The 16,132-nt window shown below is 35.7% G+C and overlaps 1 protein-coding gene across 1 annotated transcript in view; it reads right to left on the bottom strand.

Moving 5' to 3' along the window:
* Positions 1-13,126, bottom strand: part of LOC127617155 (sorbin and SH3 domain-containing protein 2-like) — a 63,671-nt gene extending 50,545 nt beyond the window's left edge. The window contains exons 1-2 of the mRNA XM_052089069.1: positions 12,868-13,126; positions 5,988-6,101 (exon numbers count right to left, since the gene is read on the bottom strand). Of these exons, the coding sequence (XP_051945029.1) occupies positions 5,988-5,994 (7 nt within the window). The 5' untranslated portion in view covers positions 5,995-6,101; positions 12,868-13,126. The remainder of the gene's footprint in view (positions 1-5,987; positions 6,102-12,867) is intronic.
* Positions 13,127-16,132: the final 3,006 nt, after the last annotated feature.

The following is a 16,132-nucleotide window of genomic DNA, read 5'->3' on the forward strand; positions in this document are numbered from 1 at the left end:
TAACATTGATCCAATATGTTTAGGACTGTAATGTTATTGCTATATCTAGCTTCTAATACAACATAGCTGTGTAGTACAGTATCTGAATTGTGTATCTAAGAATGCCCAGAAAGAATTGGTGTATATTGGAATATTTACATCCAGAAATAAAGCTTTTGAAACACACACATTATTATATTATTTAATAAAATACTATACTATATAATATTATATTATGAAAATGGTAGCATTTCAATTAGAACACAAATTACGGTGAATTCATGAAAAACTTAAATTATGTTAATACATAATACCTGCTCCAAAATTAATTTTGATAATTAAATTAAATACATTTTGCTTCTATACAACAACATTGTTTGCTAATCCATAATCCAGTCAGTTGTTTTCCAAGAGTTGGCCAGAACTGTGCACATGATAATTGAACAACTTTTATTTTTTAACCATGTGAGCCTCAAAATGTTGGTTCATGCAACTTAAGTGACTCACAATCCAAATATGGTCCGGGCCATTCCTGATCGGGGACAGTGAGTCTACATGTTCCCCAACAAGGTTAAATGACTGTGCAAAGTGCATAGCACATGATCTCACCAAGAGAAGGGATCAAATTAAAACAGCCCCTTGTGATTCAGCAAAGGACATTTGCCAAAATCTGAGTGTCTCTGCTGTGTTCAAGCTGGTCAACAGGTGCCTGTGAGGAGCCGTACGGACAACACAGTGATCGGCGACATCTCAATCAGCCAATTCACACTTAAACAGCTGGAGTTCGAGAGCTGTAGCCTCCTTCTGCTTAACGCTTCAGGAACATTCTTGGGCGGGGGTGAAATATTGGCAAAATATGCCATACAAATAAAAACAGTTGTACCAAAACAGGAAAATGCACTCAAAAAATTTACTTTCACTATGGTTAGTTTTACTCAATCCTCCAGTGTTCATATTACTCCAAAAAAATCGAGATTTAAAATAATTTCTGTTATAGTGTAGTTTTGAAGGTTATCTTCATGGTGAAGAATCGAGCTTAAGCCAATGTTGAGGACCAATATATTTAAGTATATTACATATTGCTTTATCCATTGACCAATTGCAGGGCTAACCATAGCATAGAAATCAAGCTGCACACAGCAGTGCTTTCCACAAACAATTGTTAACCATGCTAACATTTCCTGTCACTTGCTAGTATTTCACTGAAAGAGTTTAATTTGAGTTATTTTGACACGTTACATTTTAATGGCTTCACTCAATTCAGTTAGGATCCCTCTCTAGTATTTAAGTTCAAATAACATGTTAATTTTAATTTTAGACAAAACATTTCAAATATGTGGAACCGCTGTCCATGATTTATTTATTTATTTGTATTTTTTTGAGTGTGGGGCGGCCTTTATCAATAATTATGTAATTTTATCACTTAAAGGGTTAGTTCACCCAAAATTGAAAATTATCCCATAATTTATTCACCCTCAAGTCATCCTAGTTGTATATGACTTTCAGCCAAACATATTTATAACTTTATAAACTATAATCACTGGCTTCTGGTAACGGCCGTCTGCACGTTCACGATAGAGTCGAGTTCCGCCGTATGATGTAGGCGTAGTGTAAGCTCCAGTGAGAAATGATGAACGCGAAAGCGCAGAGGATAGAGAAAGCCATTTGTCTTATAAAAATACATTTCTTAAATTCAGAAGGCCTTTATTAACTTTTTTGATGGATGTGCTTTTTTGGGCTTCAAAATCTAAGGTACCATTCATTCCGATTATAAAGCTTGGAAGAGCCAGGATAATTATATAACTCCGATTGTGTTTGGCTGAAAGAAAAAAGTCATATATACCTAGGATGGCTTGAGAGTGAGTAAATTATGGGACAATTTTTGGGTGAACTAACCCTTTAACTAAAAAGGTAATATTCAGTAAACAATAATAAGTGTGAAAAGTCAATCGTTAAAATCCAGTACAAAAGTCTATATTTGCCAAGAATGTCAAGTCAAATATATTTGTATAGCGCTTTTCTCAACAGCCATTGTTTCAAAGCAGCTGTACATAAAGTTATGCATATATAACAGAAAATGAATTAATAGAATGTCAATATTAGTTATTTATGTTTAGAAGTATTAGTGGTTAAAATTAGCAAATAAAGTAAGTGTTGTGGGTCAGTGATTAAATAAAATAATTTTATATGAACTATAAGTTTTTGTGTTAAACTACTTGAAGTCATACCGGAGGAAATAGATGTAGATGCATTGTTCTTTGATTTTGGCCGATGAAGACTTTATTTTTCCTTTTTTTTCTTTTTAGTGGTTATTTTCATTTTCTATGTAGTTTAAGAGAGTGTTGTCCCACCTTTGACCATTTGACAAATTTACTCTTGTGTTAAAACTAATGAACAGTGCATTCCTTAAAAGACACAACATTGCTACAGTGTTCCAATAGCTCAACAGGTAGAGAATGGTGTTTGTAATCTCAAGGTCATGGGTTTGATTCGCAGGAAAAACATATTGATAAAATGTATACCATAAATGTGAGTTACTTTATATAAAAGTGTCTGCTAAATAAATAAATGTAAACATTACACTGCTGTTCGAGCTCCAAAGTGTTTCAGGATGCAGAAATACAAATATGTATTTCTATCTGAGCCCACAAATAGTGTTGGCAGCACTATTTAAATTGATTAATTTACAGAACTTTTATCAATCCACCAAACACTCTTAGATGCAACTAGTTACTAAACCTTTTGTTGTTCTTGGAAGGACCGTTTTTTTACTTTTCTTCTTTTTCTATTATGGAATTCAAAACATGCCAAAGTAAGATAAACTTGGACTACAGTAAAAAAATAATTGCAAAAATCTCAGATTAGACTCTTTTAAGGGAGCCTATAAATAGCTATGCAAAGGATTTTAAAACCTCTTTCAGGCAATCAGACCATTGCGGCTCATAATCAAGAGAGGTGAGATGCTCCATTTCCATCTTAAAGGACAAAACATTTTTCATCAAAACACTGTTACATTCTCCTGCAGCAACTTTTCAGAATTTACACAAGTAATTGAATAATTAATAACAATAATCAAGGACGTTTTTATGTCAAACTTAATGGAAAATACAAGACATTGTACACAGGTGGCATGTTAAGGAAACATCTCCGTCCCAGTGAATAAAATAACTTCAGAACATTACCCTCAGTTTAGTACCAACAGTTTTCAAACTCATACACATGTCATTATTGCATCTATTTGAGCCCTGTATATGATATATTCCATTTAGAAATGCAGATTACAGTATCCAAAGAGACTGTGAGTACTATCCAAGTGGGCCATTTTTGGTGCAATAGACTTTTGAAAGGAAAATCTACAATTAAGCCATTAAACCAAACAGACCGTTAATCATGTGCTGATGGTATTCAGGCTCTACCATGGAAAACAGCATGACTATAAATGATAAACTGAGATATAGTTTAGCATAATATATTTCTTCTCATGACTGCTCCATCATATTAGACCTCCCAAAGAATGTCCACCACATTTACATCTTTCATATTTTGCTATAGGTCCATCTATGGTGTCTTCAGCAGGCTCTGCCATTTCTGAATGTTTAGTCTGATTAAGTTCTATTGAGTGGTGGTGGCGTAGTAAACCGCATAACTAGTAATCAAAAGTAATAAGAAGGTCGCTGGTTCAATCCCCACGGCCACCACCATTGTGTCATTGAGCAAGGCACTTAACTCCAAGTTGCTCCGGAGGGGATTGTCCCTGTAATAAGTGCACTGTAAGTCACTTTGGATAAAAGTGTCTGCCAAATGCATAAATGTAAATGTATTAAGAATACATGAGCTGATGTACTGGATATAGACAGAAATACCACAGCTCTCACAATGAAATAATCTCAAAACAACTGGAAAACTGGTCATTTTAATTAATCTGCAAGCAATAAGCTTTGTGCTCTGTTAAGAAACTAATGATTTTAGAGGGCCTCATAATGTATACACACAATGACCAGCAACTGAGAAAGGGACCCAAACCAGAGAGCCAAGATAAGCAGCCAGAAATCAGCATGCCAGCAGCTTCTCCTTGAAGCAATCTGACAAATATTTAAAGGGGCAGACATTTACAAAGCAAGTTGGACCCATTCATCTGACAAGAACTCCCTTGGGTTAGAAGATCCCTCAGCTAATTAGGTGTTTAATCTCAGGAGGGCTCTAAAAGTGAAAGACTGCTAAGAATATGAGGGTTACCAGTCCTAGGAGAAGACCTCTAACATGATATCACCATGTGTATGGACTCAAAAAGGTTGACATCCTAGCAAGTAGACAGAACTACAAATAATCAGTTTAAAACAGCCACCTAATATCTAAGAGAGGTTAAAGGCACCTTGGCAACATTTTGCATTCTACTAATTCCTTAGCATTATTTCAACACTCTTCAAACAGATCTAAGTTTTTGATCTGTTGAAGTTTTTGTGGACAACTAATTGGCTCACGCTACATTTCCGAGCAGATCTAAAGGGATTAAACATTTCGATTCACGCTAGTTAACAGTTACCCCATTCAACAGGTCTTTACCGTGAGTTCCTTTAAGTATGACTAGAGTTCAGTTTCAGGAAACAGGGACTGGGCACTCCTTTATTATACAAAGTTAAAAATACCACAGTCACGAAAGAGCCCTCCCCCATAACAAAAACAGTAGCTGACTGAAAGTCTTTATAGCAGCTTTCATGCTACTGTAGTGATTTTTCAGTAAATGTGAGCTAATGCTTCAATTATGTCTCAAACATTCTCAAGCAAAAAAAAATCATCAAAGTGCACAGATGTCCATATTTTTAAACTAAAATTAGGAAAAGCACATAAGGTCATGTTGAAAGGACTGTGATGTTATGATGGGCAGTTAATAGGATGCCTTACATTACAGGGTGAAATGTAATTTAGCTGATATTAACACATTTTGTCAGAGAGAATGCAGATTACAACAATGCCTCTTTTTTAAGTATGACAAGGAGGTCTTATTTCAAACCTTTAATGAGGATATACTGTAAGAAACTGGCATGGAAATAGAATTCACGGGGGATGCGGGAAACATGTCCCCTCATTTTCAATAAACCCAAAGTTCGTCCCATGCACTTTTTCACAGGGCAAATGTGTTTATGCTGTGTCTTTCATACAGTAAATGTCTAAATGTGAAAATGCAAAAGTTAAAATTCACTGGTCAATCATGTAATTAAAAAAAATAAATAAATAAATTATCGACTGAGAGCCTTAAAAATATATCGTATATATTTATGTTTGACTTGTGCTAATCATTCTGTCCCCTTAACTTTTGAAATGGTTGCTACGCCTCTGGAAACTGAGGTAACTTATGTGATACAGTGAGTTTGGGTTGAAACAGCAAAGGTCTGGTCTATGTTTGGCTAGTGAATATTTAAATTATGCACTCTGAAATAAGAACTAAAAAGGCATTTGGTTATAATATTGGGAAATGCTTTGATTAAAATTTCCACATGAGTAAATACCTTTTTTATTTCAAAACTTATATGAAAAATACTTTGGTCTATTGTTATTTGTTGCCATGAAACAAGTCTGTCTGTATTCTGACCAATTGCTACCTAGAGTATAGTGCTTTAGGAACTTGGTCAGGTGAAGCACAACTAGGACCCCAATAAAACTTTGAAATAACCTTAATGAGTGAATTGTGTCTTTTCTATCACTAATCATAATTCACATTACAAAATATTTGCATATTACAAATACATTGCAAATAAGAGCTTAAAAAGTTTCGTATTCCTTTTAATACGGTAAAAGTTGAATTACTGCAGGAAAAACTGCTACTGACAGCTATATATTTAGTTTTCTTTTTTTATGAATTTAAATTTACCTATTTTCATATAGAAAAACATTTTCCCACTGTTGGCTCAATATAATTTTGTATTTATTTATTTACAAAATCAGCAGTGTCAAAAAATATTTTTCACATGAACCATTAACACAAATAAAATGAAAGGACAAATCCTTACCAGGCATTAGGCCTCAAGGCAGACGCTGGGTCCGAGCTCTACTTCCACACTATTCTCTTCAGCCCAGGGGATCTACTGCATTTCAGGTTTAAAGTCCCAGACTGTGGTCAGTTTCTGGAAGTAAAAGTGAAGAAGTGAGAAAAGTGAGAGTCAAGCCCCCCTCTCTGAGCAATTGCTGTAGTTGGAGCTATTTTCAGATGGAGACATGCAAGTCTGTAGGCTGGAAAGTTACTCCATGCCACTGGGGAAAAGTGACAACATATACAGATCTGTGCTCAAGAAGACCTGTGAGAGTGGTCAAACATCTTGTTTATACCAGGGCACACTGCTTCCATTTGCCTTGTCTGGTTACATTCATAATGTCAGTTAAAATCAAGGCAGTTCTGTGTACTGCAAAAAAAAAAAAAAAAAGTCTGCTTTGTTTACTTTTGGCACTGTCACATCTAGAGCCTTTTTTCTACTTCTCCGTCACTTTCATGCAGATACTAACAAATGCAGCTTTCCTATTTTCATGCACACTTAAGATGTACATTTTGGTCATCTAAGCTCTGATGCTTACTCTATTTTTGTCTCTGAAGCATTTTGCTGATGGGAGTTCTCATTTATCAGTGCAGCTAAACTAAAGTTTAGAGTGAAGAGAGTTCATCTGGAGTCATGCTGCTACACTACGAAGACAAATGAACGTGCCACTCAATATAACATGAAACAAATGATCTGTGCTAATCCCTCAAGGTGCCACTAGAGGTAGCAAAATAATCTCCCTCTTTAGACATTAAAGAGATCTTTCTTATTTTTCCTCAGCCTTTTGTCTAAAACATCACACCCCACAACAGGACAAATTTCACACTTGATCGCCCCTGTAAAGATATTTCACATACTAAGATTCACTTTTATTACTAGCATCAAGGGAGTGACAGCTATACAGAAGGTCTGACACCTTCTAACCTGTCTCCTTGGAAGTCTCCTCCCTCTGTGAGACATGCGATCACGAGGAGCTCAGAGAATGATGGTGTCAGCACAAACCTGAGCCAAAGAAAACCACCCACTAAAGCTAACATCATTCATATGCTCTTGCCTGGGATGACATTGGTGTTAGATCAACCAAAGCCTTAAAATGATGCTGAAAGGTCAACATCATCTAGGAGTTACCAAGCATTTACCCAAATTTTCCCAAATTAAAACTTTTACGATTCTATGGACCTTAAATTTTTTTAGAGATATTAAACCCTTAAATTTTAATTCATTTTAAAGCTTTATTGCTGAGCTCCACTGAGGCTAACAGGACAGATAATGGAATCCTGGCATTATGTGAACCCCGTTTCTGGCACATAATACAAATGAAAAGCAAAACTACCAACAATGGCTTCTTCTTTTTTATATATTAAGACTATGAGTAAGATGTTCTGTTGAAAATGTTAAAAATGCAATGGCTCCGTGGTGCACATGAATTGAGCAATTCAAGCTTATAAGATCTAGCCATATTGTCTTTAATTATACAGGAAGGACGGCCAGAGGAATTGGTATGAATGAAAGGTCTTTCAAGAATTCCTATGATTTTTTTTTTTTATGTATTAGATGTTACAGATAAAAAAAAAAAAAAAGTATAATTAGTTTTTTTGACAACCTACCCAATCAAAGCCAAAACCTTGGAATTTTCGGGATTAATAATTTCGCTACATAGCATAATTGTTGTGAAAACACTTTTTTAAAGGGATACTACACCAAAATAAAATCTGACATTGTTCACTTTCTTTCTTCCATGGCACACATAAGGATATTACCATTAACTTAAATTGTATGAAAAAAAAGAAGAAAAAAAAGATACAATGAAAGTGAATAGTGAGTGAGGATAACATTATGCCTAACATCTCTTTAAGGCTTTCAAGTTTAAAAGACACAAACACACACATCAATCTCTCTCTCTCGCACAATCCTCCACAGTCGGCCTTTATCCCTCCCAGAGGCATAACGCGCCTGGCACATTTTTGCTTATCGCTGGCCATTTGGCATGTTTTGCATCCAACCCACAGGCCTGCTCGGTTCTCCCACTTGCCAGTCCACCCCTGATCGGCCCCAAAGAGCATCGGCCCACCGGGAAAATGCCCTGTGTGCCAGATTCACAGTGGAATTTTAACGTTGCTTGTTTCTTTGTAGCAGAAGTTACAGCCTCTCCAGGTAGCAGAAGAGACAGCCTCAGCTGACTCATAGAGGGACAGACATTCAGAGAGGGGCAGCAGGAGAGACAGCCTCCCCTGAGGGAGGGACAGGACAGCAGGTGATTTTGACAGCAGAGAAAGGGGCAGTAGGTCAGAGTAGGTCAATTGTTTCAATTCCGTTTTTAAACTGCGTTAAACTCAGTCTCATTTTCCATGCTTTGTGGGTGTGAGTTTTTTGACGTGTCATCACCATAAAACCAATGTGTTTATGATTAAATTAAAACTAGAGCACAACATTTTTACAAGAGCACAAAGTTCTTCATAGATCTAGCCTCTTAATTTTGCTCACAAAGTGCAATAGATACATTTAACTTCAAATTGTACAACATTTTCTTACAGTGGAGTCCACCTACCAGAGTCTCACAAAATCCTGTGGGAAACACTGAAACCATGAACTTCAAACAGCGTATCCCTTTCGACCCACATATTTATGGTACAATATTTGCAATCAGATATTGAATACATAAATAAAAGACATATGATGCTGTTTATTAAATAAACTGTGTGACTCTTTGCACCGAGAGAAAAGCGGAGATCCACAAACACGGACTCGAACACTGGCAAGGAGGAAGTGGTCCAGAACCAGGATAAACTCTGGCTACAGCTGTGGCACAACTTTATAAAGTAAATAGCATCTGCACACAGTGTGAATGTATACTGTTGTTCTAGCTATCCCGGTTCGGGTCGACCTTTTGTCCCACTCTTTTTCCCATTCGACTTCCTGTTTCCACTCTAAAATTTCCTTTAATACTACTTAAAATAATAGATAAACATTTAAATGTTGATTTCATAGCAGTGATTTGGTCACAGTGAATGTCGGGGAGTGCAGATAAGGGTTTCACAACTGAAATAAGCCACAACACAAGGGAAAAGCCACAGCACAACGGAAATAGATCACAAGATAGAAAACAGAGCCCAACAACAGAAATATAAATATTTCAAGACTAAAATACAGTGTTTTAAACATTTTCTGTAAACTTTGTTGTGGATTAATTCAGTTGTTTTGTGCTTAATTTAGATGTATGTTTGTGTTGCAGCTTCTTGTCCTGTGGCTTTTCGGATGTTTTGTTGCTTAAATTTGTTGAGTTGTTTCTTAGTTTTTTGTGTTGTGGCTTATTTATGTTGTGTTTCAACTTTAATTTGCTTTGCTAATTTGGTTATTTTGTTCACTCGTGGGCCACCGTAGTTTCTTATTTTTGTGCAATCAAATTTATGCATTGGCAGTTAATTCAATATCAACAAGGATTTACACAGTAATGTTTTATATGCCGATGCCTCTTGCAATTGATCTACATGCATTCATTTAAATCACAAAAAAAATCACTAATCATTTGTTTTGGAATGGATTATCAGAGTTTTAGGTACAATAATGAAGGATGAATCTAGCAGTAGGCCTATTATTAACAAAAGGCACTCTTGCCAATAAATTGTCTCTATTCCTGAATATGTTCACCGTATCAAATCATATATTATATCATCATCATCATCATCATCACATATATAAAATCACCATTTCACACCACCACACCACTAGAAAACAGACTGGATTAAATATCCAAATATTTCACAAATTGATCTAGTACATTAACTCAGGGGTGACTTACATCCACGAAAAAAATTATAATTCTTGTCCAGTCTAACAGGACAGGTGTTATAATGGAATCATGGGATCCTATCCTATAAGAGCCCTGTTTCTGGGACATAAACTTTTTTTAAATGATGACATACCCATGAATAAAATGTTGCAAATGCATAACCATTTACTTTGAAATCTCCAAAAATTACAACACATCATTCTGTTTATATAAAACTTAAGCAATATTATTTCATATTTCTGACTCTCACTGCATTGGCCTGTACTATCCCAACACAGCTTTTGGATTGACTTAATTAAGTTTAAATAATTCATATAAATTACTATATTCCAATGCAAAACAAAAGATGGTGGAAGTTGGGTATCATTTTGGATATTAATAATTGTTTCATTCTCTCAAATATAACACAATAATATCACGTTGCTTTGGAAAATCAGACCATTATTACGAAGCTCATCTAGTCTATGAGTGGTGCACATCTGTAATGACCCCCCTGACCTTACGCCTGCTCTAGCACATCAGAGATTGTGATACATTAATGACAGTTGCACAGCAACCATTGACTGAGTGTTCATTTAAAGCTCCAGTGAAGGCTCAATATATTTTAATTATTAAAAAACCCATGGTGTTACATTTGAGAGACCTTGCACCAGACCGTACATCTGTGTGCTGTGTGCAAATAAATTTGGGCTGACGTAGATATATCTAAAGCCCTCTGACAATTCCATACATTCTACTGACTCAATGTGTGTCTGTTCTCGTATGATACATGAGCCTGACAATTCCACAGTTGTTAAAGGATACAAGATTATACAGCACATCTGTGTAGCCTATACTGTGTCCATGTAGGCCCTACCTTTCGATAATTAGTTCTCATTTTTGTCCTGAAATAACCAACAAACCGCACATTTATCACATTTCCCGTTATCTCTCTTTATCACATCACTACCATTTACGTTGTATCCGCTTGTTTTTCAATGTAAAAAGAAATGGCAAATAACAAAAATGCACATTTTTCATTCATGCATATAAACAGAGTTTATAACATAAATATTTGTTTTGCACATGTGGGCAGGCCTGACACCTCTATTTCCATTGATTGGACAATACGCACAGTCATCTGTTCTACCTTAACCCCACCCATAGAATAAGAGTTCACCAGAGTTACATTTTGCCGATTGTTTTTGCAGATAGATTCAAATCATTTTAATGAAGAACATTAATATTTCTTAGAAAAACCTTCTGACTCTTGCATGTTTATTGCAATCTCATCAAGCAATAGACACCTTAACACCACAACCATTGAATGCACAAACTCACTTTTGTCACAACAGAATGGGCTGGCAGAGCTTTTTTATCTCAAAGGGAAAAATAGCACGATTATGAATTGGGATGCTGTGCACAGACCTAACTGTAACTAAATAGACTTTGTTATCTGGTCATTATTGTGGTTGTTATTATTATTATTATTAATGATCAATAAAACAAGCCAATAATTGCAGTGGAAACAAGGGAAAACATATGTGTTTATTGGATGTGAATAAGCCTTGCAGGACATCGTCATGGTTTTTAGGAGTGAGAATACAAAAGCTTAGGATCTTTAGTATTTTTTGAGGGTAAGGGCTCAGCCCTCAAAGTTCGTGTATAATTTATTTTATTCTTCTTTTTTATTATTATTCGTAGTTACAGCTTCTGCTTTCAAGTCTTTATTCTGCAAGTGTCAAGTTCAATGTCGGGGCACGAGCCACGGGCTGTTCTTCACTTACCGCCTATCCGAGGCCTGTTCGCCATTCCATTGAATTCATGATATAAAATGCAACCAAATGCACCCTGTTCCTAATTTACTTTGGCTAGCATGCAGTTGCATTTTGCTTGGTTTATTTAAAAATAATAAGAAGATTTTAACCTGAAAACAGCCCCTCGCACTCAAAGCATGAATCCCTGTAATTAATTTATTGATCATATATGAGTAATTATTCATCTGTTTTAAACTTTTTGTATCAAAACAGTAAATGCAGAATACCAAATGTGTAGCCTAGTTCATCCAAACTGAATCACATAGATGGTACATCAAGCCAAAAATCCAAGGCACTCACATGGGGTATAGGCCTTAATAAGGCAGAATATTAAAATTAGGCAATAATATTCAAACTATAATCAAATTGTGGCTGGAAGAGCCTTACTTATGTAAAACAACTATTTTACTAAATTATCATTACGTATTACACATTGGCTGTCCATAAAATATAATATTTTATTGTGTAATTTTGTGTAATGGTTGAACGCATAAGTCAAATATTGTCATTATGCAGATGGTATGGCCCAGATGCTAAAGAGATACAACTAAACGGTTCATTCTGTTATGCTAAACAAAAATAAGGACACAAATTTCCTCCCAAATATTTCACTATAAAAAAGGTATACGGGTTGTCCGGCAAAATCAAGTCCTTTTTGGCTATAGCCATGGCCACATACGCACGTGAAATGCAACGCGAGCACAGCATTGACTGTAAAAAAAAAAATAAAAACAAATCAGTGTAGGCTAAGCGATACATTTGCGGTGATTTTGCGATTTGCAACGTCCAGTATAAATGCTTTTATTCTGAAGAAAAGGAATGAGGAAGGACCGGTGACATTGCAGATTGACCAATCAGTAGAAAAGGGCATGTCACGTTCATCCACCTGTGCAAATCAAATAATCAAGTCATAACACTTATTTTATGCACATGAAAGGGAAAAAATGTATTATGTTTTTTTTTTATTATTATTATTTCTTAGATGAAACGAAAAAAAAATATGAAAAGAAAAAAAAAACATGTTTTTCTCATGTTGCTCATTTCTTTCTTAAATGGTCGGTTTATTGGTTACTCCGCTTTGAAGACAAAAACGAAAGAAAAAAACGAATTATCCAAAGGTACACGGACCATACTGGCATAAGATTTTCTCATTTTAATCCATATTGCAGAGTAATACAATGCAATTGTAGTACATATTGTTAAATGTAAAAACGCAAGTGGTGAAATTAAAAAAGGACATTTTCCTTCATTACTCCTCGCTTTATTCACCTACCTCCCATGTGTTGTGCAATCCAACAGACTGAGCAAAGCGATTTTAAATTCCCTCATGCATTAGTCTCGTTGAGCGAAACCACACATGTGCGTTTGTATCAAAAACGTAGAATCCATTCTCGCGCCAGTACTCTTCGCGCGGTGACGCATCAACAACAACAACAGCAAGAGCGCGAATATCGTTCTATTATCATTGTCCTGCTTAACAAGCACTAACAACAGCACAGCTCTACGGATTCAATATTATGATTTCAGACGCGCTCTCTTGACTCTAGAGATGGAGAACATGGATCAATGACGAGACATACCGACCCCTTCTCAATGCACTTGTTTTGGGTCGACAGAAATAAAGGGCTCTCATTGGTCTGGAGAACATCCTGGTAGTCATAGTAACAGCCAACAGAGAGCATGCTTTATCATGGTATGATAATGAATAGCGCAGTACTTCTCCCTTGTGGAGGATATTTACCGAGGAATGTTTTTTCTGGAGGTTTTGCACGTTGTGTGATGATGTTTAGGGGAAGTTCATTGTGGAAACTACAACTGACCTGTCATTAAAGTGACATGCCAATAATTGTATTACGGTTTCTGTGAATGACGGTGTTTTGGCTCACCATGCAAGAATCCATGCCATTAACTTGTGCTTAAAGGAATGGTTTATCAAATAAATAGTCTTCAGCAGAAGAAAGAAAGTCATAAACATATATTTGGAATCCATTGGCGATTTCTCTGGGCCAGCAAAGCCTTATCTGCTGACATAACATGTCTGATAAATTAATATTTTTTCATCCTTTCATTCTCATTGACCTTTTTGCTTATGTATTTTCAATCGCATTCCACTCCTAATTCATCTACAAATGAATAGGAAAAAAAAATGTTTTATCCAATCAGAATTTATTCCTCAATGCTTACAAGCAAAGTGTGACAACTGTTTCACAAATCACATGCTCCTTTGCTGAAGCAGCGCATGATTCTGAGCTCCACCCCGTCAGGCCTTCAGAATTTCCACAGAATCCCTCGACACTGCAGTGAATTGAAGTCTAATGTCAGATTGTCAGATTCATCAGCCAATCAGATTTGATTTTCTTGTTCTTGGTGGGTGTTGTCTTTAAGATATTTCCCAATTCATGCCTTCTAGCTGCCCTTGAGTGAGGCAATCATGCTTTAAGTGATGCACGTTATTTGAAAGGCTGTAATCGCTGCCTCATCACTATTGAGAAAGAGATGTTTTGCATGATCATGCGATTGATTCATTAAACAGTAAAGGAGGGCTTTCACTTCAAGCAAATTGGTAAGTGCTTTTTGAATTGTTATAGTAACATCAGGAGTTTTCTAAGTGTTAATTAGCATTCACTGTCAGATCAAGTTTTGAAAAGTAACTGTGTACCCTGACAAAACAAAATGTATTGCAAGCAAAATTTAAATATTATGAAATATAATTAAATATTATTTGAGAGCTTTTTCTTGGTATTCGACCACCTTGGTTCTGGCTTTTGTGCATGGACATGTTTTTTAAATGTCAATTGGTATTATTAGTTGGCAACAACATAATTTATGAATTTATGGCATATGGCATCTTATTCATTGTGAAACTTTGTTTTCTTAATGATATGAATCGGACTGAGCTAGACTTAAAATGCACAGGCCATCAAATGATGAGAATTTTCATTTTGGGTGGCCTATCCCTTTAATAGCAATACTATAACAATTTATACTTTCTCACACAAAGCTATCGTTTGGCTTCAGAAGACTTAGAATATAGCACACAAGTCATGTAAGCTTGAAAGCACTAGTTCCAGTACATTCTCAAAAATATATCCTTTTGTGTTCCACAGAAAAAAAGGAAAGTCAGAAAAGTTTGGAATGATGTAAGGTGAGTAAATGATAAGAACATTTTTGTGTTTAGATTAACTATCTCTTCAAGGAAGTGGTAACTTTGTGTGCTGCCATGTGAAAAAGAAAGTATGTTGTTTGGTTAAAATCACCTTCTTGTCACTCTCCATTTTTTGAGTGTGCCAGATAGTGTGTGTAATGAGACAAAACATCAATAGAAAATGAACATATACCTTTATTAATTTTGTTACACTCTGATTTTTTAAAGTAGATCACTGTATAGACATGCAACATATTTCATCAAGTTTCGTTGTCCCTGCTAAGGTTGCTTGAGCCTGTCAGATATTCGCTCACACATCTAAATTTAAATTGTCAACTGCCACTACATGTTACACTTTGTCACCTTCAAGAGACCAGAGGGGGCCTAATAGAAAAATGTCAATGTTAATTTTATCAACAGCAGGCACTCTGAACATTATCTTATATTAATGGTGCTGTATATGATTAATATCACCCTGTCTTTTAATATGCAACTTTCCTAATGGATCATCCTGACATTTTGACCTGACTTCTGTCTCAGTGCACCTTGTTTACCATTTCATAGCAACCAAGCAAAATGCTATTTCAAAGCACAGGAAACAGGTCAATGGCTTTATTCAGCTCTTTAAGGATTGCTGACATTCCACCTGTGTTAATCTTTTTCACGTGGAAATTTTTGATTTCTTTTTAGATTTTATGCTGAATATCAGCAGCTGGTGGAGGAATAAAAGGGGACCTTAAAAGTCTGAAATATAAGCTCTGAGACACAAACCACCCATCTAATCGTTGAACAAAATGCCAAACTACACGTATGAGTATATTGTTATGGAATGCTCATTAGTAACCATTTACCAAAAATATAATAGAAATACGTAGCTGCCAGGGCTCTGAATGCATATAGAACTAATTTATAAAACAATATTTATTTTATGAGGGGATCCAATAATAGCTATATTTTAAATAGGAATTGAGAGCAGAGATAAATAGGCATCCCATCCATTTCATTTTACCCCTTAGGCCAGAAATATGCAAATTAGTTGTTGAAGAGAACTGACATTGCCCCCTACTGAAAGTTTACATGTTACACCCACTAAAAAACTGGAGACCACTACAAAACAGAACAAACTACAGTAGCCTACCTCAGTTACCAACAGTTTTAAGCATTGTACAAATAACCTCCAGTTTATAGCCTATATCTTAAAATAGCCTCATTTTAACGATTCATAATTTTTGCCAGACTGATAATTTGTTCCTATTTCATTGAAATTAACTATACTGCTTCTCTGAGCTGAAGAACCTAAAAGAGCCGACCGAGGCTCGATAGGAAGTTGGACTGAACACATGCGCATGACACACAATTGTTATGTTTCTGAAGTGAGACAACAAAACCACTT

This window comes from Xyrauchen texanus, chromosome 23 (assembly GCF_025860055.1).
Source record: "Xyrauchen texanus isolate HMW12.3.18 chromosome 23, RBS_HiC_50CHRs, whole genome shotgun sequence".
Taxonomy (NCBI): domain Eukaryota; kingdom Metazoa; phylum Chordata; class Actinopteri; order Cypriniformes; family Catostomidae; genus Xyrauchen; species Xyrauchen texanus.